This window comes from Eucyclogobius newberryi, unplaced genomic scaffold (genome assembly GCF_026437365.1).
Source record: "Eucyclogobius newberryi isolate DKJ021-1_F unplaced genomic scaffold, fEucNew1.0.hap1 SCAF_9, whole genome shotgun sequence".
Lineage (NCBI taxonomy): Eukaryota > Metazoa > Chordata > Actinopteri > Gobiiformes > Gobiidae > Eucyclogobius > Eucyclogobius newberryi.
The window spans coordinates 9,691,205-9,715,318 of NW_027316532.1; the positions used below are offsets into that span (position 1 = coordinate 9,691,205).

Consider the following 24,114-nt stretch of genomic DNA (forward strand, 5'->3'; position numbering starts at 1 on the left):
TCCTAAGCATTAAGACAGACTCTGTTCTGTTGTTCCTTTAAAGCCCTCAATGAACTCAGGTCTGGGACCAAAGAAACACGTTTCAGAGCAGTGTTTATCACACACGCTTCTGGGCTTCAAACTGTTTCAACACGACCATCACCATGGTGAGTGCTATACTAGCATCAGGGACATGAATAATGTTGTATTACTTCTGTGCGCTGCTCTTGAAGGAACATTATGCATTTGTTAACTTAGCATAGCGTTTGTGCTAACTGTAAGTTAGCTAACTACGTTACAGCAGCTGATAGAGAATATGTTTACTTTATGCGTAACCTTGACAACAAGTGGACTGAGCTATTTCACATCAAAATGAACCTCAAATCTCACAGCAAAGTATGTTTTTTAAACCCCAAATCAGTCCATGTTTTGCTTAAACTATCCTGGTTTGTGTTATAAGATTCATATATCAAGTTACGTTACGAACCTATCTTGTCTTCGTACATACTTTACTGTTGTGATTTTGTGTGTGTGATTTAGCACAAACATGAATGGATACATAAAACATGCATCTAATAATGCAACTAAAGCAGATATAAACAACAATAGTTTATTGGTCACTTTCATGGACAGTTATTAAATGATAATTATTATTTTTTTCCCATCTGACGCCAATAGACATTCTCATCGTTCTCTATTAGGGCTGCAGATATATTCCGCAAAATCTTCTACTGTCACTAAACATTAATATCAGTGAATTTGTAACAGCATTAGTCCATTTACTGCAGACAGTACAAGAAAAAAAAATAAAAAATACTGTAAAATTGGAAAAGTTCAAGCATTTTGATATGCCAACTTGATATTTGCTTTGGACTATATAAACTAGATGACTGGATTCACTGTCAATGCATCACTGCTGTGTTCCTGGACAAATACCAGACTCATCCATTGCTCTGCGTTTAGTCATGACACAGGCATGTATAAAGTGAAAACTGTGTGCCATTGTTGTGTCACCAGATCCTTTGTGTGCAATTAGCATCTGTCGTTCAACCTGTCTGGGCTTACATTTAGAACAAGATAACCACCATTTTGTTTGATTGTATAGATTTTTCAGTACTTCAGTGCCTTGAGTTAGAGCAACAGCATTGAAACGCTTGCTGTATTTTTGTTTGTTTCTTTTGCCAGTAAGATAAAGTAATTTGAGAAATATTCTAATGTAGGATTCAGACCTGGTTTAGTCTCAGTGCAAACCTTTTTTTTTAAACACGAGTTTTAGCTTCCTGTTTATTGGCAACATACAGTTTAGATGAAAAAATATGATTTAAGAATTATTCACAGTTATGGACACCATGACCAAACAGTGAAATCACACATAATAATATTATTATAATATAATGTAGTTTTATTCTCCTGTGACCAGCTTTGTAAAATCAAACTTCGGAATGATAAAGTAAAGTGAGTTACTGTTATTGTTATTGTTGACCACAGGTTTAGTTTTCACATATTTTATTGCCCTTATGGAAAGCACTCTGGTTCTCTTGTTATATTGTAAAATAAAGTTTGATTTCTTGATTTTGTCGTGACCTTAATCATGGTGATCAATTACCCAAATAATGTTGATTTCCCTATTCAAAAGATATGATATTTAGTTTTAATTGTTACCTGCTGTGATAACAGTCCTACATTTTCATCATTCTGAAACCCATAGATCTATTTTAAAATATTTTCTTTAAAGATATGGGCGGGGAAAAATAAAATTGGTAATACATGGTTATTTAATCTTTCATCATACAATTTTCTGTGTAGCTAAATGTTCACAATACCCTGTTTTCATTGTTTGTCTTCCAGGAGGACCGCTTTGCATTTTTGGCGGAGTGGTACGACCCGATGGCTGGCCTCCTGCGGAAGTACCAACTGTTCTTCTACCCCAGAGAAGGCGCAGTGGAAATGGTGAACACGATGCACGAAAATCTTGTCTCTTATTGTGGAGTCTCTAGTTCTTATTATCATTTATTTATTTTAAACATCTAATCCTTCTGTTGTATTTTATGTAAACCTTTTCATTTTACATTTGATTGAATTTACAATATTTTGTAAGTAATTACCATTGCTGTGTGGCATATATTCATTCATTTATGCTGCTGTTGATTGAATGATGTGTGTGTTTTGTGTTATGCCCACAGTATGATGTGAAGAACCAGAAATTGTTTTTGAGAAAGACTAAATATAAGGACTTGCACATGGAGGACCTGTTTGTGGGAAATAAAGTCAACGTCTTTTCACGACATCTCAATCTGATCGACTACGGAGACCAGTTCACTGCAAACAGACTCGGCAGCAAAAAAGAAAGGTGCAATAGTGGAAACATTAGTGTGTGTCTTTTACCAATGACCTGTTTGCATACGTTAGATTTGCATTCGCAATCCGAGCACACCATCTGTACATGTCTGCATTATTATGCAATTCTGCAGTCATTGTCGTTATGTTCTTCCCTTATCAAAAACACATCTGCAGGTAGTTTTTGCCATTTGTAGTTGATACAAGTTACAGATTTTGTGTTGTTGAGGGGACAGGGACTCGGGCAGAAGAGCAGTTGTCTTGTTATGGTAAGTTTGATGGTTAAATCCCAGCTTCAACCAGTACATCCTGTTGTTGTATCCTTAAGCATTCGTCAAGACATTTTGCCCATCTTGCTCTTTATAAATTCAAGCCATTGTAAATTGTTATTCACATTATTCTACAGCATCATATTAAGTCACTTTACAATTGCGTAATTTTTCTATTGCCTTTTAAGAGGTAAATAAAGTCATCTTCTCCTGCAGAAAGTTCACACTTCACTGTGATTGGTTACATCCACCTTTCACTTCACTCAAATCCTGATTGACTGAGACTAACAGAGAGTGAGAGAGAAAAAGCGTTTGTTTGACCAGACTGCTTCATTAAATGGAAAAATGACGATTTCACCAAAACAGCAGATTGTCAAAGGGATGAGCTCGCAAATCAATGTTCATCACCAAATCGCCCCGCCCTACAATTATGTACACTCATTCATTCACTCACGCTTCACTCGGTCTAAAACTCCAAGTGGATATGAAGTGTATTGCTCAAGGACACAACCAGAACCCTACCATGACTCATCACCCTGGCCAAGTATGATCTCGGGGTTAAATTTGATCAGATTTACCTGCAATACTGTCAGCCACTGTTAAATTGGATTAAATGGCTTTGTCCATATGCAAACGTGTCCAATGGCAAGGTCAGAATACAGCCTTTGAAAACACATTTCCACATATGGAACATGTACATAGCTCAGGCTTTGCTGTGAATTATTAGTAGACATTATATCAACTTCTGTACAAGCCAAAACAAGAAAGAAATGTACGACATCCGGCATTATTATCATCTGTGTTTTGATGTACACTACAGTGTCTCTAATGCTAAAAGGCTTATCTCTTCCTCCTCCAGAACACTTGCTCTGATAAAACCAGACTCTGTGACTAGGATCGGAGATGTCCTTGAAACCATCTACAGCTCTAATCTGATTGTGACCAAAGCCAAGATGGTCAAGTTATCATGGTGAGTTCCTTTAGGCTGCACAATATGAGAGAGAAAGTAAAATATATATAGTGTTATGAAGACATTTAAAGCATAAAGTGTCTGGTTAAGAAAGATGTGCTTTTACCAATGAACATGAATAGGAGTAAGAAGACCTTGGTTTGTAATTGGTGTGTTTGTTACTGTATATTTTAGAGTTTAAAAAGGAAATGTGTCTGAAGCCAGAGATATATAAAAAATCTTTAAAACTGCAGAAATGATAAGCCTTCCTCTCCATAGTGACATTTCCTCATAGCAAGCAGCAGATTTATATTTATATGTTTTTATTGTTGAAAAATTGCGATGTAAGCGTAGATGGCGATGAATCTATTAAAACACAACTTTGAATAAGCTAAACACAATTATAATATGTTTAAAGAGTCATAAAATATGTCCCCTTTAACCAAAATGAATCATTTCTAGTGTAATTTAATAAAACCACAGAACCCAACGCATAGTAAACAGAGCAGAGGATAAAATACACTTCACAAACATTCACAAACTAAGCAGAAGCGGCTGAGGAACCATGTACAACACAGGGCCATCTTTCACCCTCTTCTGTCTGCTGCGTTTAATGGCAGGTGCAGCTTATTCCTTGCCAAACGGATGGAGGATTTGCTGTGTCACATTCACAACATGTTGGTTGTCCGGGATCATATCACCAGTTTTCATTTCACTAACTCGCCTCGCTCTTTACTCCTGCTCAGTCATGGGGTAATCGTGTTCATCTAAAGCGCTCCAAAACACTGATGCACAGAACCGAGCAAATCATGTTCCAGCAAAAGTCACTTTAATAAAATTAGTGTTGCCATGACGGCTACACTGTAATCTGGTAAATCATGGCTAATCATTAGGATTACAATATAAAGCAAAAGCATTATTGTAGCAGTTAAAGGCTGTTTCCTGCACTTGTAGCTCATATTAAATCTATAAAAACATGGGTTGTCACAGACAACACACAGAACCACTGTCTGAAGAAGTGTAATCTGTATCCTGCTTTAGGTGATGCAAACTCTTGAAATATGCTTTGTTATGCAATCGACTGTTCGCAGGTGTAGGCAATACATATTTCATCATTCCAAGACTAGAGAAATTGTAATAAACATTTTTGTCCATTTTGTTTCGGTTAAGCATTAAAAAAAATCTCCAAGATATTACAAGATAAGATAAGATAAGATATTCCTTTATTGTCCCACATGGGGAAATTTCATTGGTGCAACGCAGGTAGATACAGAGGTAGATCCAGAAGAACAGATCACTTATAGGAAGTCTGAAAAACACTTTCAGTAGAAGATCTCCTATAAATAAATAAAAACTCCCATAGACAAATAAATAAATAAATACCATTGCATGTGATCCCGACAGTAATTGCACATGAATATGTGTCACGACAGCACATAGATTGCACATGAATTTCACAGTAATTGCACATGAATTACATGTGCTTGTTTTAAATGTTTTATTATTGTCAGTGATTAGTAGTTTAACAGTTCTATTTAACATAATATGTCACCAACCACTCTTTTGCCCTTGACATCCACAACTGACACCACTTCTCCGAAGTCCACTATAGTTCATTAGCAGTTCGCGAGGTCATAATAAATAATGTTTATAGCGTGGCCACTGATTAACCTGTGCGGTTCTGGCTGTGTGACTTCACAGGAGCCAAGCGGCCGACTTTTATGTGGAAGACCAATCCAAGCCCTTCTTTAAGTGAGTACTCTGTCAATCATTCACCATTTTAACTGTTTTAAAGGCATTTTCAGCATTAACCTGTACCAGCCATTCGAGAGATTTCTGTCAACGCTCTAAACAATTAATATATACATCACACTTTTGTTTAGCAGAATACTTGTTGATTATATGAAGTATTGTCACCACGGTTACAGAGAAAACATGTCGGTGTAATCCCTCATTCGTCCAGGAGTGTTCAATTGTAGAAAAATACTCATTTGTAGTCATCTGGACTCTGTTTTTAGGAACAAATGAGGGATTACACCGACATGTTTTGTTTTTCCTAAAATCAGAATCTCGATGACTACAACTGAATCTTTTTCTACAGTTTGAGAAAAGTAGACATGAATGCATATGTATTTGTCTGTTTCTAGTTATGTTCAACATATCTATGTTAGATCCTGGTCTTGTTTTGTCCTAGTTTAGCCCTGGTTTGGCTCAAATTTAGTTTGATCTTGGTTTGAAAGTTTAGTTTGGCTTAAAACTTGGGGTTGCAGTGATTAAATCACAATAATCTCGACCAGTCAACTATCTCACTCTCAATGGACAAAAGAAACAATCACTTAACCAATCCACGAATTAGAAAAATAAATACTGTCTAGTCAATAGAAATCCAAATCACTATTTGGAAGGACTGCAATTATTATTTAGCTGTTAATCCTTAGCTGTTGGCCCTCAGAGGCAACCGTTGTTGTGATTTTGGGCCTTACAAAAATAAATTGAATTGAATTGAATCCTGTAGTTTAGACATCTACACACATTAATTAAGCAGTTCTTATTTCTCTCAGAGTGTATGCTCTTTGTATAAAATGTGGAATTTGAATAGAATTCTACAATTAAAACATAAATTGTGAATATAAAAACAATGCTTGTCTGAAAAAAACTAAATAAGACGTTAAGGCCAAAATTGTTCAGCCAAGTTCAGTCACATTGAACGTAGTTTTTGTTGTTCTGCTTTTTTTTTGTGATACTAATCCAATGTCCTGACTCGTTGCAGTAACCAGGTACAGTTCCTGTCCTCTGCTCCCGTGGTTGCCCTGGAGCTGATGGGGGACGAGGCAGTGTCTGTTTGGAGGAGGGTCCTGGGCCCCACAGACTCAGCCCTGGCTCGTAGAGAGGAACCCCAGAGCGTGCGCGCTCAGTATGGGACAGACGTTATCAAGAACGTGGGCCACGGCTCCGACTCATTTGCAGCCGCAGCCAGGGTAACGCACTACACTGTGTATTTGACCATGTTAGCATCGAGACGGTGGGGTCAGTTTGAATGGCATAAAATCAATAGGCCTGTGAATGAAATCAATAGATGACAAAAACAATACATTCCAAAGCTGTCATGTTTTCAAGCTAGCTCCTAGCAGTAGTATTCTAATTCATTCATTCTACCTCTTTGTCTCCCACTCCAGGGCCCACATGACCCTGTTTACTTATCCTATTAAAGGGAAGGCTTTGTAGAGGGCAGTTTTAGTGGCTCATTATGTAAGACGGATACACTCTGGTCCATCAGTTTGTAAATCATAGGACTAACCATTGACATAATGTATATTACTTATGTCTATGGGCCAGTTCACTGAGCTATCTACCAGTCATACACAGAATATTCACAACACTTATTCTTGGGTTTCAGAGTGATGGAAAATTAGGACTGAAGCAATTAACAACTCATATCAAAATGTAATAGATGTTAAAACGTTTCAAAATGTTCTTCAAAATAGTCAGAAGTCAGTTGAAACATATGAGAAGGATGTAACAATGTATTTCAAATATTTTGGGATTGAAAATATTGATCTCATGTTGTTTCATTACAGTGCGTTTTATTTGTATCTATTTTGAATGGACAGGGACGAAAAGTTACTCTAAGAACACGAAAGGGGCGACTTGAATTGTTATTTTATTTTATAAATCAAGTAAATAATTGACTGTGGAGCCTGTGGACAGCACTCCAAAGTCGGAAATCCAGCTTCCGAACCGTGCACATTCCTTAGAGCTTTTAAATGCAGCTTTATTTCTAGTTCTAAGTGACTGAAGAGCTTCTTTTCTCTTTTCAGGAACTTGAGTTTTTCTTCCCGTCCTCCATCGGCTGTGGCCCTGCAAACACAGCCATCTTCACAGACTGTACGTGCTGCATTCTCAAACCACACGCCGTTTCTGAAGGTACAACAGTTGTTTTATATCTATTCCGTTTACTACTAACAAGACAAAGAAGTTTAGTCTTAAATATATTTTGTAACCGGTTGAAACACCCTCCAACATTCTCACACAATCAACTCTAACCTGCCGCCATTAGCAGTATTTTTTTTCTTTGGCAAAACGTAACCTGTTTACAGTCATATTTGAGATCCTGTGTAATTCCAAAGTTCTGGTGTTGTGAAGGTATTTGTTTTTCTTGCCCCCTTCGCAGTGCTCAGAGCTTACCAAATTTTGTGTTGGATTTTTTCTGCCCTAATCCAGGCCTGATCCCTATTGGAAGAGCATGCCTCTAAAGCTTTGACCTGTGAAATCTGAAATTCTCCACTCTGAGCCCAACTATGCAGTGCACTTTGTTCAACTGCACTGGGTTTAAGCCCAGTCGAATACCATAGCACAAACCACAATATTACTACACAACTTCACTGGGCAGCCCACCTGTTTTCATTTCAAAAACTGTATTTTAAATGGTTTCAAAAGCCATTTACGTATAACTTTTTTGCACAAGCACAGAGATATTTTGTTTTGTAAATCAGTACGTCCTCCATGTGAAGGGTCGTCACATTTCAGTTCTACCAATTATTCGTTCAACTGACTTTTCAGTGGCACACTTTGTAGATCCAACATTTATCAAAATCTGTTTTTTAATATAACCAAAAAAAAGCATTTTCTTTTATTTCTGAACTCTGAACAAAGCTAAATCTCTGTACAACTCAAGCCTTTTCGGTAATAGCATTTCACTGGACCCTGACTTTACCCCGTAAAGTGCCAATGGCCGGTTGGACCACTCATTGAACTAAAATGTAGTCAAGATAAATATATTTTAAAATGTGCTAAAATTATAAAATAAAATATTCCAGAATAACTATTTCTTTAGATTTATAATTTTACTTCCTGTTTATAATTGATGACATCACCAGGAAATTACCCAGCAACCACTGGGCCAAAACTCATCTAACGTCATAATAATTTTATTTGACAAATAAAAATATATGAGCAATATATAAGAGACGCCTATATATGCAAAATATGAGAGCAGGGTCAAAAAAGTGTATTCTTTTGTGTAAATTCTGTATAAACCTTTGATGGAATGATCTACAGATTTTCATCTTTCAAGCTTCAGCTTTTTTCAGCTACTTGACTAGTGTAACATTTTAATATGAATATTTATTACAGGTATAACTGCACCAAATAAAGTCAAAATGAGAAAATGGCCATGCACACTTTTCAGGCACACCTCACTGGATCTCTGCCATGGTTCACTCTGATTCACTCTTACCACATCATCCCTGAGGGTGCCGTGTTTGGACAAGTCAAATTTCAACTGTGAGAAAGCTTTATGAATGATTACATGGGCTTGTTTTGTTCTGATGCAGTTGTGCAATGTGTAAATAAAACATTAATGCAGTGACATGTTTGGGCCAAATCTGTTTTCCCTCCTAAAATAGTTCTCATATAATATAGTATACATTCTTTTAAGTGGAGGGGTGAAACCTTTTCTCTTTTCTTCAAAGTGAATTACTAGCTTGAAGCTGCCCTTCAGTTTCAATCGTCTCAAGTTTAACCTTAAGTCATTTCTGTCATGATTACGTGATGCCTGCACGAGTCTGTCTCTCTGTAGCATAACAATGTTTAATGAAGAACGTTAGAACAGCGAACGTAAAAATTTGGATTTTTAATTATTAGTGGTAGTGAAATCGGTATCAGGTATGGAGTATATTCCTCAGTGTTGAAATCCGAGTTTGAAATGTTCATATGTTATGCAAAGCTTTGGAGACTGTCGCACTGTTTTAAATGATTTAGCTCTAGTTTGTCTGGATTGGTCTATTTTGGTTTTCAGGGTTTGACGTAGCTTTTCCATTGAGCACACAAAGCACTTATTACTTGGCTAATTCAAAAGGTCAAGTTACACCCACAATTAGTTTAATATGCTTTAACTTCATGGTTAAAGGGCTTTTTCGCCCTTGGCTCTATGGCTTGGCTTCATCTGTGAGTTAGCTCTATGTGAAGTGCCACTGAAATAAGGCTGCACAATTAATTGCAATCAACCTGAAATTCCTATTTTAATAGACGCAGTAAGCAAATGGCAAAGGCTGCTATTAAGTATTTTATTTTCTTCATCAAATAATAAAATATCCTATTTAACCAAAAATCACAAATCTATTCTCAATCTCAAAAATCGCGCTAACCTGCACTGAAGTCCATTAAAAACAATATAGTGTCCAAACAAGCAACCTTTATTTATTTTCAAACTTAAATAACACATAAAACACATAAATAGATTTGTTTATAGACCGAAAAACCATCATTTTAAAGTTAAAAAATGGACTTGAGTGTACAATGTTGACCCATGCTATTCCTAATAACTGACGTAACCTTTAAAAGTTAATGATATCAGTGGTACACAAAACACTTATAATCGAACTAAGTCAACACTCAAGCCCTTATTATTTGCACTTAAACAAAATTGCCTCTCCACAGGTCTTTTTTCTCTGTGAAGGAGAACAAATTCAGCCTATAAATAGCGCCCCCCGTCCCACCAAGTGCCCCTGATTGCGTGCTTACCGCTTGCTTACACGGTGTCTGAGAATAGAATAAAAATAAATGCTCTGGTCCTGAACCGCCTCAAATCGTATCAATAGCTCACTTTGATTTTTCCTCGAGGACCTCTTGAGATAGCCCCCTCCCCAAGGGCACACGCGGCAGGGCTTGTGTTTGGTCGTCTGAAGGTTGCAGACGATGGTAGAAGTGACGGGTAAAATGTGGCAGAGGCTAAGCGACATTACCGGGACATACTGGGGCGATCATAGAGGTGACACGACGCAGTGACGTAGCGGCAGCAGCAGCAGCAGCAGTGAGACATGACTGGAAAGACGAGCTTCTGTTGCTAAGCTCCAGAACACAATCTCTATGGCAACAACACCAGCTGATTTTGGAAAGAGTGTGCATCAGTCTGTCTGTCTGTATGGATGAGGAAGGCAGAAAGTACTCTCTCTGTGCTAAGAGTAGTACCTAAGACAAGGTCGCTCTCCTTTTTTATTATTTACATTCTATTCTCTCCATGAATCCTCCTTTTTAGGTCCATACTATTCCATTCATTGTGACGTTACAAAAAGGAATGTGAAGTTGTTGCTGTTTTTGCTCTACCTTGTTGATGCCTAAAGGTCAAAGAATACACAGTTAGAGATCATGGAAGGACATTAACTCGGGTTTGAGTCGACAGAAGATAATCCAAGCCATAATGGAAATAGAAGGGTCCACTACCAACACTATTTCAAGCTATCAAATGTTTTGAATCAAGTATCTCTTCAGCATATTGAAAGGTTAGACCAATCTGATGTATGACTTGCACTATTTCCCGGCGTCGTTTTTCTCTGAACGGCTCACAATGATTCCACCTTAGTTTAATTCTGTCGCAGTTACTTGCAGAAGAGAGAGGCTGGGTGTGCTAGTTCTCTGTCATCATCGTTTTTAAGCATGGTCCTTATAATTTTGAGATCCTTTGCCTTTTACTCGATTAGTAATGCACAGGGCACATTTTTTTAGTCGACTACAATCCTAAACCCACGTATCAGGAGGGAAACAGCTGGATCCGTGCATCTTTACTCTTCAAAATTCTGTTTTTTTTAATAATATCCCAAACTAGCCCTCAGTTTATCTTATATAATTTAGCCGTTGCTGCGGTATCATTTGTATCAACTGCTCCCTGTAATGTGGACACTGAATACATAGGTACAATAATAATCATTTAACGGAGTGACCTATAGAGTAACATTTGTGTAAGATTGAGTTTGGTCCCGGGAGACTCCAGCCCGTGCTTTATCACTGTGTCAGACCTTATATGAGACTGGCGCCCCTCGTTCAATTAGGTTTGTCTGCAGCGCTTTGACCTTCACTGTCGTGGCACCTCTGTCTGGGGACGCACCATTTCTACTGTAACACCCAACCTCAGTGACAAGAGCTACATCCTGCGAGTTCACTGTGTCCTGAAATAAGGCCTGGCTAAAAATAAAGGGCGTCCTCCCCTTTAATAGGAAGGACATGTAAATGGAAGGACGCAGTGTGCTACTTTCTGAGGTGTCCAGTGCTGGCATTTGAAATATAACATGACAGAGAAGATATTAGCTAAGTGACTAAGTGAACACGTATACCTGTTTTCTTGTCAAAGATGTAATCAGCATAAATTTCATGTATTTTTCTATTGTTTGTTTGCTTCGTGGAATCAGTCACATGTCTTTTTCCTTTAAAAAAACACCAAAAGATAGAACCATGATATATTAAGTTGTTTACTGCTATGGTTTTGTGAACTTCCCTAATTCTACATCACTTGACCCCAGTGATAGAGGTTATCTAATGAGAGAAGCTGCAGATTGTGAAAATGTGTAAGCCTTAGTTGTCCTTTTTTAATTGTATTCATTTATTTAACAGAATAATATACAATAACATCCAGCATGAAAGCAGAAGGGCTTGTTCCTGCTAATTTCCATCTGTGGTCCTTGGGTTCAGTGCTATATATTCAGTGCAGATAATGCATGCAACGCTTTCAACACCACTTTACAACTTTAATGTGTGATACATTTTATCGGCTTTATCTTTGAAAAGCTTTTGTGTCTTTTACATTTCAACACTCTCCACCTTCATTCCTATTTTTTATTGTTGAACATTTTTGACTCTGAGGTTTCTGTAATGTGGGCTTTATTGAAGTCAATTGTTTTCATAAACTACTAATTATTTGAGTAAAATATATCATTTTTTCCCCGTATTGTAGCCTGTAAGATGGCTTTTGACTGCATTTGCTTTTTCTTTTTCATCATCTTTCAAACTGTCATAATGTTCTGCAACGAGCCCGACACCTGACGGAGCAGTCCAACAGTAAAACTATCAGAGGATCTGTTTGAGGATTTAGTTGATGGTTTTATTGTGGCACTAAACACCTTGTCTAAATACACAACGGAAATGACCAATAAAAAATCATGATAAGATAAAAAAACTTTGATGTTTTCACGCAGGTCTGGCTGGGAAGATCCTCAACTCTATATCATCAGCGGGATTTGAAATCTCTGCACTTGAAATGGTAAGGAGAGTTATTAGATGTCCACTGCTTTTGGGCTAGTGGGGGAAAACGTCCTGCTTATCTGTGGAAAAAAGTGATGGAAATGTTTGTAAAATTATGATTGATTCCCTGTGAGTTAGTGGATCAGCCTGTCTGTTGTGCATGTTACTAATATGCGCTGTGTATTGATCGACTGACCTCACGACTGTCGCCTCCGTCATCAGAGCAGACACTGACCCCTCACACTCCATTCGTTTTGTTGCATTAGTCGTGGTACGTTCGGGGGCAAAAATAAATCAATCAGGCCGTTATCACTCCACCGGTACTTGGCACATGTTCAGAATTAATGCATTGCTGATGAAAACATACTGATAGTTTTACTTTACGTTAGCCGTGATCGCTCGTTTGGAAGATTTCTTATCAAGTTCATTCTAGTATTATCTGAACGACACCCATTTCCTGTGTTGAATGACATTTCTTTTGTTTGATTCATTTGTGTTACAGTTCAGTCTGGAACAGGTAAACGCAGAGGAGTTCTTAAATGTTTACAAAGGCGTGGTTCCAGAGTACCCGGTAAGTACTGACAGGAAAATAGTAGTTTGTGGTGTGCTATGAATTTATCATCATTTCTCTCGCGACCCATATTCATCTGTGTATGTGTGTAGTATTTGGGATGTGGGATATAACAGTTGTATGAAAAACTGTAAATGCAGACGGATTCATCACTATCAACGCCGGGGACATTTTTGTTTCACATGATCTTTCCTAAAAATGTATTATTTATGTATGTTTATTTGTTTGTATTTAATATGGCGCAGTGCACATTAATCAAGGTGTTCATTTTCATCTGTTCTCATTGGCCCATCATGACATGAATACATTGAATATCAATGAAATGTAGTAGTTTAAATGAGTAAAATCAGAAAATGCTAAATGCAGGTTGAAGCAAAACATGACAATTGACACTAAACAATCACAATCTCTCTAACAAGACAGAGACAGCTGTAAAAGATGTAAAAAATACACCAAATTCACGTTATGTTCACATGTCTGATGATCCAAAAGCCACTGCCCAACACATCTGAAGCTCTGAAGTGATGTCCTGTTCCTCACTTCTGTCTTTCTAACTGTAGGAACTCGTTCAATGGGGGTGGGGCCACACCACGACAAGGATTTATACACCAGCATTATGTCTGAATAGATCATTAAGTTACACCAATTTAAATCATATTTGTTCAAGATTCTACAACGATGATTTGAGTTGGATTTTTTTGTCCAGTGTTTTCAGTCTGCTTGTAGTCTTTCCGTGGGCACCAGGGTGGTCTTGTTTTTCATTTATATGAGAAAGAATTGAGGGATTTAAGAACAATTTGAGTTCACCAGATAAATTAGTTAAGATACACATTGTCTGCAGACCTTTAGATTGGTCATTGTCCTTCTCTTCTTTGCAGAGTTTGGTGACAGAGCTGTGTTCTGGGCCCTGTTTGGTTTTAGAGATCCACGGCATCGACGCTCCGCAGAAGTTTAGAGAGTTCTGTGGACCTGCTGATCCTGTAAGTCTTCACTTTATAACACAGAATTAAACCAACGTTAAAGAAAAAAGACACATTCCAAACCATAACATTCATGAGAGTGGCTCTATAGTGACTGTACATTTAGATGCTACAACTAGGCTTGTGTGCTACATCAGCAGTGTAAAGGTAGAAGGGCGGAACAAATCAAAATATTACACGAAATCTTGTCTATGTACAATCTTCATTTTAGTTTTTGGCCTCCCATCTTCCACGTATGTACAGCAGGTTACAATGATTACATTACTTAAGACCGCTAAGGAGTGCAATCATTTCTACTTTCAAAATAATATTACTCAAGTATAATGCCATATAGGTGCCAAAGTGCAGAAAGGAGTACATGTGACCGCTCTGTGTCCCTGCATGAGAGCGTTTAGTGCTGCAGGGCTGTACTCGAGCGTGACATGAATCTAATGAAGAGTCACAGCTGATTGGCTTTAAAATGAGCTGCAGTTTCCTCATTCATCAGGAGGCCATGACTCTGACCGCTGTCACACTGACAGTTATGTCCTACCAATAAAAGACATGTCTCCTATGGACATACAGTCAACAGGTCAGAGTGTGTGTGCTCCTGCTGTCGACGGGGCTCAGCCAACTGAGAGAAGAGCAAGACCAAAGAGAAGTCAATCATGGCTACAGCTTGGAAAGGCTCAGAAGCATTTGATGAAACAATCGATTCATACACATTACACAAGAACCTTAAAGTTCCAATTAAAACCTGAAAAGTGAAACCAAAATAACTGACTTTCAGTGAAACTTTGAGAGGATTGATGAAGCGCTGTATGTGGCTGATTAGTTCAGTGACCTCCACTGATCAATGACGGGGGAACGGTCTGAGCTTGTTCAGTGGCACAGGGTCAATATGACAACACTGCCACTGCTAATTTTACACAATGACATTCATAGATATTTTGGCATACCATAAGCAATGCAGCCACCATTGATTTAAATAATGTTTTTAGTTCATTTATTAGATTTATGATGCCAAAGGTACAAGGTCTTTATGTAGCATGAGCCAATATTTACAGTAGCGTCAATTTCCTCTGATAACATTCCTGCTCCTTTCACTCGTGTCTTTTATCATGCTCTGATTGCTTCACACGTGCTGACTAACCCTGGACTCGGAGCGTGACCTCAAACTCACCCGCTCCATCCACAGCCATCACTCACTGGAGCCGTTTTACACCTTTGCTTTTATTTATTTTGTATATTTTAAATTTCAGACCTAATTTTAGTCTTTTTTCTGATTTTCACTGTAACGAGCAGCATGTATATCTTTTTATTGTTTCATAGTGACATTTTGAATGAAAAAAATTCAAATTGAAAGTATGTACAGAGCAGTGGGCGGGGATAGAGGGCAGGTGAAAACAGCGGGTTTAGTGCAGGCTCAATCGAACGTGCAGGAATCGACCAAAATACAACTCTGAGTAAACTAATGATGAGAGAACACCTTTTATAACATGGTTAAATCCTCATAAAATCTATTTCACATTAAATGTCCTCTTTCTCTAAAATAGTATCTACACTTTATTTTTCATTGTTGCCTTTATTAATATTGTCAACCTAAAAAAAATAATTAAACATTATGACACTGACTTGGACACAGTATTTTATTTTCTCTGAATGCTGAATATCCAGGTCGACAAAGTTACCACATCTTCATCTTCTACAATCTTCTACAACCCAAATCCCGAGTACTCGCAGCATTTTTATTTTACCCAAATACATCTCGGTCAGTTATTGTCTGGATTTGTTGTTGTATTTGTTGTAGAAGGATGCTGTGTAGGCTTGTTGACGGCTGGTGGACTCATGTTGAGAGCCATTGTTTCTTCTTTATCACTGTCTGAAGAAGACGGTCCAGTAATCGTTGGCGCCGTCAGATGGAGCAGAGTATCGCTGTAACACCAGGCTGTATGGGAGATCACCATTTCTATTATTAGACCCTGTGTGTGGGGAAAAGGAGCTATCGATTCTGTCCAAGGACTGAACAGGATTCTAAAAACAGAAGCTTGTTCGAATACATCGGGGGTGTAAGAGCACGTGCTACGTCAACGTTATTTGTGTTTCTCGCAGGGGATTCCTCCTGGCGACATGATTCCTCCTGGCGACAGGGTGCACAGGGAGAACAAGCAAAACCCACTCAAACAAACGCACGGTTATTAGATTTGATTAAGCAACTTGCTCCCCAACCGCACCTTACAACAGACGTTATGCACCGACATTCTTTAACCTGAAATATGCTCCTCAACACTCTGAGTGGCAGAATTATGGGCAGCGCAACTGATATCTTTGTTTTTATCTCATTATGGTCTGTGGGGCTATTGTTTAGCTCAAATTTACTTTTTACGGCAAAATGTAAACTGAAAGTAGTTTCTTCGTTGTTGTGCAGAGCTTAGTTAGCCTGTTTGCTAATGACAGTTGGTGATTTACGACACTTAAACTCACCAACAACAACTCATTTCCACAACACAGACTCAAAAACATTGTATTTAAAGAGAGAAAGGGTAATAATTTCGACTGTGTGTGATCCCTTAGTCTGTATCCGCTGTAAATGTGAGCGTTGATGCAGTTTTCCTCTTGTTTACCTGGTTTGTTTTACTTGATTTTCCTCTTTAAGGAGTCAGGTTCAAACTAAACATTTAGCAGAGTTGTAGACTATTATATTTGTTATATATATTATTTCACATTTTCCATGTCTTTTGAGCTCTTACAAGATAAAATGGCATTACTCACGATTAGGGATGTTAAGATTATTTGGTTAATCAATAGTCGTGATTATTCAGGTCACAATATAATGAAAAGAACCGAAAAACAAGAATCGTGACTATTTTAGAAGCAAAATTTAGTATTTTTTGTTCATTATATAGCACATCTGGCTATTTTTGTCACATTTAATTTTATTTTGTCCGTCTGAAAGTTCAGTTTTGTAAAGCTGGTTACAAACTTGAGGAACAGCAACATGTTAGACAATGCGAATGAAAGAAAATGAAAGATTTCACGATTTTTTGGTTATAGTCTGAATTATCATGAATAATCGCTGAATAATAATGATGTTTTTTCTCACAATAATTGTAACACCAACATTTGATATGTGACATCCTTACCACCACATACTCTCTTGCGCACACATTTATTTCCTGCGTTTCATATGCTATTCGATGACTAAACTTCCTCAAATTTAGAACAAACAGTTGTGCAAACATAAATGTATGTCTGAATAGGTCTAGTTTGTGTGCACTTCCCAATAAGAGTTCCTCCCTCAGTCGCACCTCCACTCTCCTCCGTCACGAGATATGTAGGTCTTGTGATGTGTTCGCTATCAGAAGTACAGATACAGGGCTGTCTGAACTGCTCCCTCTGAACGACTCTGGCACATTATTAGCTTAAACAATGTTAGCGGTGTCAGGACTGTTTAAAGAGCCAGGCTTGTAACAGCGAATTATATCAACATGAATAATACATAATACATAATACATAAATAATACATTTCATAGCAAACAGTCTTTAAAGCAAATCTTTTAAAGTGCTGAAAGCTAGTGATTCTTGTTGTATCTTGTATATTTCAATCATCTATTAGTTTTACAAATAGTAACTCAAATATGCAGTGGACCTTGTGATTGTCTGCTAGTCCAATGGTGACGACTGAAGCATTATTATGCATTAATTATTCCATTACCAGTGTTTCATGTCACCTTAAATCTCCAGTAAATCAGAATCCCTGCCGTTTTGACCAACACTTTGTTCTGTTCCAAGTTTGTAAACCTGCAGGGAGGAAGTGGACTGTCCGCCCTGACCTTTTCCTCAGTCACAGCGCAGACCAGCTCTCACTATAGGGAATTCTATGCAATCAGATTAAAGCAGGCAGCCGCGCGCTCATCTGAAACTAATGCTATTATGTCCAGCAGCAGTCCTATGGAGAAATGTGTTTACCACCAAGTAAACCTGCCCCTGTCCCAGCTGACGTCATGTGCCAGTCTTGTACCTGCACTGCTCCTCAGAGGTGGAGGAGGAACTCAAAATGTGAACTAAAATAAATGTGTACCTCATTATTACTTCTTCTTTTTGTGCCTAGATAAGTTTTAAGACTTGGTTTATGTAGAAGAAGTTGCACAAGCTTTATCCCGGGTTTCAACTAAAACAATGGCAGAGGAGGGACCCTGGTTTTTTGTCCTGAATGAAAGAGTTTGAGGAGAATGGAGGTGTGACTGATGACCTTGTGTTAGATCCGGTCTTTTGTCAAACCTGCCCATAAACCACTGCAGAAGAAAGGCTCTGTCATATAGGAAATGTGTTCACGCCATAAACAGACACACTTTTAGCACAAATTCTACAGAGAAACGCAATCAACTGACTAGTTTCTGGCATTTTAGAATGATATTTTATTGTAATAATATATTTTTTATTATAACATGGTAACTGTGAATTTTCTCAAAGCAATTATAATGTACAAGAGATTATTCAGTTTTATTATTCAGGATTTTTTGCCCCACTAAAATGGGAATGGGATTGGGGAAGGACATGCAGCAAATTATTGGTGCTGGACTTGACCTCCCGGTGCCTGCTCACATGACAGGTACGCGTAATATCCACGGAGCGTCACAGAGAATGTTTTTTATAGTATAGTATGTTGCCTTGTTAGTGTGTCCTCAGGCCCTTTCTCCCATTGGTCACATATTGCATAACGCCCACTACCCAGACTGCCTCAGAGTTAATAGTCGCCCTGGTAAATAATTTATTGACACATTGTCCCCTAATAGTGGACCCTGTGGGAGAGTTACATTTCATTGACGCTGCGGAGCCCTTGATTTGACCCTATCGGATGAAAAAAGGTTAAAAGTTCAGAACAATGTAATTTCTTCTTTCTAGAAAGTTTTTGGTTTTAATTTATTATGTGGAATATAAACCTTGTTGTCTTGGCGCTTTTAGGTTTTTCAGAGTAAAATGTGTATCGTTTTTGCAAATTGAATGGGACAGTTCTTTTTTAATCTACCAGGAATTGCTTAATCTTTTAGCTGAAATAAATGTAATAAAAGGCCTCACATACTAATTCCAAGGCCAAATTTGGAAATAAACTTTTAATCATTTCTTGCCCTGTAGACTATTCTTGTGCTCAGTTAGGAGAAATACAAGGCGTACACTTGAGTCAACATTTGTGATTTGGGGAGGTTTCCGTGATGATAAAAGTTGCTGAGTTTTCTTCCTCTTTTGGTCACATGTTGGCTGAGTAATCACCAGTGACATGAGACAGAACAGGAGGATGTCACTAAAACTACAGGGCCCTAAAACCTCACTTGATTTAGGTCATTCATTGTTTAGTTTGAAATGTAAAAAGCAGAGACATACATTCTTTAAACGGGCTGGAACAATGTGTATTCTGTGTGGAGAGAATTCGATTATGACTGGATGCACGTTCTCAGAGTGTTTTTTGTGTGAACTTGCTGCATTTCCGCCAAAGAGTCTTACATGTGTGTCAAGGTGAGCTGGTAGGCGGTCTATGAAGTCAATTTGTCTTTCTCTCCTCTTCCAGATGATCGGCCGACATCTCCGTCCGTCCACGTTACGGGCTTTGTACGGCAAAGACAAAGTAAAGAATGCGGTGCACTGTACAGACCTGCCTGAAGACGGAGAGCTCGAGGTGTGTTCGTACGTAGGCCTGTGTTTCAGAACTGATTGTACTTTATTATGTTATTTTCGAATAAGAATGGGCGACTAACCCAATTTCGACAGAAACACGCAATGCCAACTAAATCTGTTGATGAAAAAGTACTTGACGGTTCTTGACTTGCTAGGTGTGTTCAATAAGCCAAAGTATATCCCGATTTTGATCAGATCACTATTTTCATTTAATCAGACGTCAGCTTTTTTTGTGTAAAGTAATACGTATTGCGTTTTCCCCCCCAATATATACGATTTGAGCATTAAGCTTAATTAATAATGGTTATGTGTTTATTTTTACAGACCCATTTCAGCCCTAGTATTTGGTTCATTTAACGCTAGATCGTCATCAAATGCACAATACTGTTCTACGCCCCTGCCATTCATCTGCAGTTCCTTTGATGTGTCCCATAACTCCTCCATTGTTTCTCGTGCTGCTGCATTTGTACGTTCACCCCTCGCCCCTGACGCAGTGGCCTGGGTCCCATGACTGCAGTGGGCCAGGCAGCTTCACATCACACTGGTCGGAGCAGAGGAAGAATGGCAGCGTGCTCTCAAACAAACCCGTTGTTGTGGCAGGGAGTGGGTCGAGCGTCATTGTTCAGGGCACAGCTCCTGATCTGCCCCAGGACAAATGCCTCTGTGTTAACCATTAGCCCTGAGCGAGTGGGTGCCCACTTTCCCAAGACAGGACACAGCTGAGGCAAACAAGAAGGAGTGCATTATTTCACGTCTTCACTATGGACTGGGAGGGAGTTAAATTCACATTTGTTTAAGAGGCTCATCAGATCTTCATTTTGTTTTGCAGGTGCAGTATTTTTTCAAGATTCTGGATGGATGAGAGGATGAAAAGAAGCTGGACTGTACAAAGAATTCACAGTTGTCGTATTTTTCGTTTTATTGTTTCAGCCTCATGTAGATTAAATAAACAGGTGTTTTACCCTCAACATTGAATTAAGTATTTCACACCAACTAAACATTTGTACATGGCATACTGCATCGCCTCTGATATTCTAGACCAGCGCCTTTGGTATTGGATTTTTACATTACACTTTGAAAAAAAATGTACAACTGCATAAATATAAAATTCTTCCACCATGAAAATGGCTAAAACATTCAATAATAAGTTGCATCATGTAACGTGATGTCTCCAGCAAAACAGATTGAAAAGCCACTGTTTCCTTGGAGGTGACAGTTTTTAGGCTGGACCCACAAAGCTCTCTACACTATCATTAAGAAGAAAATGGATGTTAAAACAGAAATGTTGCTAAACCAAAACTACAGCTAAAGGTGAACAGGAACAAAAACGTACAACTGTGTCCTTCCACTCGGACAAAACCCGACAACAAACTGTCAAAGAAACACAAAAGAAGAGTCCATGGAGCACAGTGTTCACTCATTCACGGGCCGTGGCTTCAGAGTACCATGCTGTATTTCACACACCCCACACACACACACATGCACACAAACCTTGGACCACTGAAGCTGACATAAGACGAGAGGGGAGGGGGGGGGGGGGGGGGAGGGGGGGCGAGGGTTACGGCACGGGACACTTCAAAAATATATAGACCACATCAGGTGAGAGAGGCGGGACACACACAGCTCGCGAGGCGTCAGTAGTGAAATCGCAGTTACAGTAATCGATGAAACACATCCCATGGCTCAAGGAATATCTCATTTACAGTAGAATAAATATTTGCTATTGCTACTCTTGTATTTTACATTCTAACCCTGGACACACGCGCACAGAAGAAGCTAGTGTAAAGCACACAACAGATTAAGTGTAGGTCCTGTATATTGTGAATGTTCAAAGACTAGTGGTGTTTTTGATAAATCTACGTGTATTTTTAGTCGCTGCTGAGGTCACGAGCTGATGGTGAACTTGACGTCAAAGCGTCCCTGGTAGCGGTCCTTTTCGCTGTAACCGATGTTTTTACCAAACACTTTGCACTCGATGCGCAGCTCCTCCCCTAGCGTCAGGTTGGTGAACTGCACGGCCACCAGGGGCTGCAGGTACTGGGGGTGCAGCAGCTTGCCATAGTAGGGGTAGTACTGCAGTGGGAAGCCGCCTTTAATGCCATGGTATTTAATCTCTCCAATCTTATGTTTGTCCTCGTCTCTCTGCAAGGAAATAATGGACAACATTAGCTTTGTCCAAGTAACAAGACTTTTTTACTGAAAGCTTCATCTGTAAAAGGAATTTACCTTGTTCTTGCAGAAAATGGGAATCAGATTAGGACTCAAACTTGACATGAGAGGTTCAGGGATGGAGTCATTAGATGGAACCTGAAAAACATCCAAACATGAACATCAATAAGTCAAGTTACAGTGTTTAAAGAATAATGGAAAATGTTAATTTCATGGAGATGTTCAACTGTTCCACCTGACACAGTCAACCAACACTAAACATAAATGAATGTGTATGTCAGGTACATACCCGTGGTCTGTAGTTGACGATCCTGTTGAGCTTGACGATGAGGCAGGGTTTTCCTTCCTTGAATCCGTAGGAGGGCTCGGTCTCGCCCTCGCCGGAGCAGGGGCCGAGCAACGAGCGGCTGAAGCGGCAGGCTTTCCTCACGCCCTGGTCGCTCTCCAGGGTGCCACGATCTTTGTACGACAGAGGTTCAACTGCAACCACACGTCACCAGGCTTAATGAATACTAGTATCAATACAAACAAATATTTTAATATAAAAAATGGCTGATGTATTCCTACGTCCACAGTCTTCATATTTCATGTCATCCGTCTGCATTTTGTCATTGTATTTTTTAAGCAGCAACGTCACACTGGCGATGTATTTGTTGAATGTGTCTGGATCATTTAAATTGAAGGCTATTTCTGATTTCACCGACCGCGGTGTGTGAGATAGACCTGCAAACACATTTGTTGTTAAAACGCTGAAAAACATTGTTAAGAGTTTTTGTTGCTATTTTTATACATTCTACAGGTATCCATCTATAATTTCTGTTATTGATGTTTTATGTCCTAGATGCATAGTTTTAAAATCAAATGTCAATGTTGAAGGCAGTCCAAAAACACATCATAAACAGAACTTTTTGTGTATATATTCATTTAATTGTATGTCAGCTAAAGCCACTGTGTTCTGGTGAAGCCGGAGGAGCAGGGCCCATTGTCTCAGGACCACAGTTGGGTCTTGGGGATTTCCTCTGGTCCCTGTCTCTGTCAGAGCTGTAATTTTCCACCGAGCGAGCACACGTGGCCCTGCGAGGCGTGGCTTTACATGGCACCGGGACTCAGAGGAAACATGACATTTATTAAGCCACGCCAGCTGTACCACGATGCATTTAGCTCCTCTGGACATGACGAGCACTGGAGCCATTTGAGCGCTACAGAAGAGCGTTTGAATTTCAGTGGAGGCTTGTGAAAGTTCCCTGTGCCCTGCCCCCACCCGGCTCACGTGTTTCTCTCACAATGGAAACTTTTAGTGCCAGAGTGAGAGAGAGGCGCGCTTGGCTATACTGGGAAAAAAAAAAGCTCTGCTTCCTTCACCATGTCACTACTGGAACAGCACTGCTCTTGTCCTTTGATTGTTACAGGCCTGACATATGAAGCCACTTATTGACAACAGCGGCTGAAAATACCCCAGCACGGGAGCAAGAGTGAGGGGCACAAGGCGGCTGATTGGAGCTACTCAGAGATTGAGGAACTCCATGACTACATAACAACAGGGCTGCCACATTTTACAGTGTTTTTTTCTGAAGATTAAAGATTAGATCTTGAGCTGTACACGCTTAGGGGCCTCAGTTATGACAAACCTCTACAATTGTGAGTTTACACATGACATGCAACTGGATCGTTGCATGTAAATGCTCTCTGTGAGGAGGGTGTGAACTGTAAACTACTACTGTGTGCCTCAGGGGGAGTGCCATTGACGGGCTTAGAGCAGTGAAGGACAAAATGGCTGAACCTATCTGAGGTCAGGCAGGCTCCAGATAGAGGCACACCCCAACAGTCACTTTTAATATCTCCACACTGGGGCAGGGGCCAAAAACACCTCTGAGTTAGCGCGCAGGTCTTCACCAGCCTGCACTGAGTGCCTCTCACTCTCACCACTGGCTCTTCATGTGAACTTCTCTATTGGACAAATGTATCAAACTCAGGAATAGCAAGAATAACTACACTTTTACCACTGTTGTTCTATCTGAATGTCCATCAATAGCCCTCAAAATGGCGTCCCATTAAAAGAGAAATGCATGTGACTGAAACCTATGAATACAGCGATCTTTACTCGATCTGGGATATATTTCATTACATTATACAGTGGCTTGTGAGATTCTTAGTTCTTCTAGAGCGTTAATGATCAGTTAAAGTTAAATTAAATCT

At 39.2% G+C, this 24,114-nt stretch overlaps 3 protein-coding genes across 4 annotated transcripts in view; 1 reads left to right on the top strand and 2 right to left on the bottom strand.

Annotated features, from left to right (window-relative positions):
• nme7 (NME/NM23 family member 7) lies at window positions 1–20,717 on the top strand. 2 transcript variants are annotated; one of them, XM_072439526.1, is made up of 12 exons: window positions 1–146; window positions 1,828–1,929; window positions 2,163–2,329; window positions 3,445–3,555; window positions 5,236–5,286; window positions 6,305–6,512; window positions 7,353–7,458; window positions 12,501–12,565; window positions 13,049–13,117; window positions 13,996–14,097; window positions 19,643–19,750; window positions 20,579–20,717. In XM_072439526.1, exons 1-12 carry the CDS (start codon window positions 144–146, stop codon window positions 20,609–20,611), a joined length of 1,125 nt encoding a protein of 374 aa, XP_072295627.1. In that variant the 5' UTR covers window positions 1–143; the 3' UTR covers window positions 20,612–20,717. The 2 variants fall into 2 exon arrangements, with proteins under 2 accessions (XP_072295627.1, XP_072295626.1); XM_072439525.1 differs by lacking the exon at window positions 1–146 and adding an exon at window positions 314–375.
• lpp (LIM domain containing preferred translocation partner in lipoma) overlaps window positions 20,644–24,114 on the bottom strand; it is a 366,579-nt gene continuing 363,108 nt past the window's right edge. The window contains exon 13 of the mRNA XM_072439524.1: window positions 20,644–21,240. The gene's annotated coding sequence lies outside the window, so the exon portion shown is untranslated. The remainder of the gene's footprint in view (window positions 21,241–24,114) is intronic.
• Window positions 20,644–24,114, bottom strand: part of atp1b1a (ATPase Na+/K+ transporting subunit beta 1a) — a 7,609-nt gene continuing 4,138 nt past the window's right edge. The window contains exons 3-6 of the mRNA XM_072439532.1: window positions 22,486–22,641; window positions 22,208–22,398; window positions 21,976–22,056; window positions 20,644–21,891 (exon numbers count right to left, since the gene is read on the bottom strand). Coding sequence (XP_072295633.1) covers window positions 21,634–21,891; window positions 21,976–22,056; window positions 22,208–22,398; window positions 22,486–22,641 — 686 coding nt within the window. The 3' untranslated portion in view covers window positions 20,644–21,633. The remainder of the gene's footprint in view (window positions 21,892–21,975; window positions 22,057–22,207; window positions 22,399–22,485; window positions 22,642–24,114) is intronic.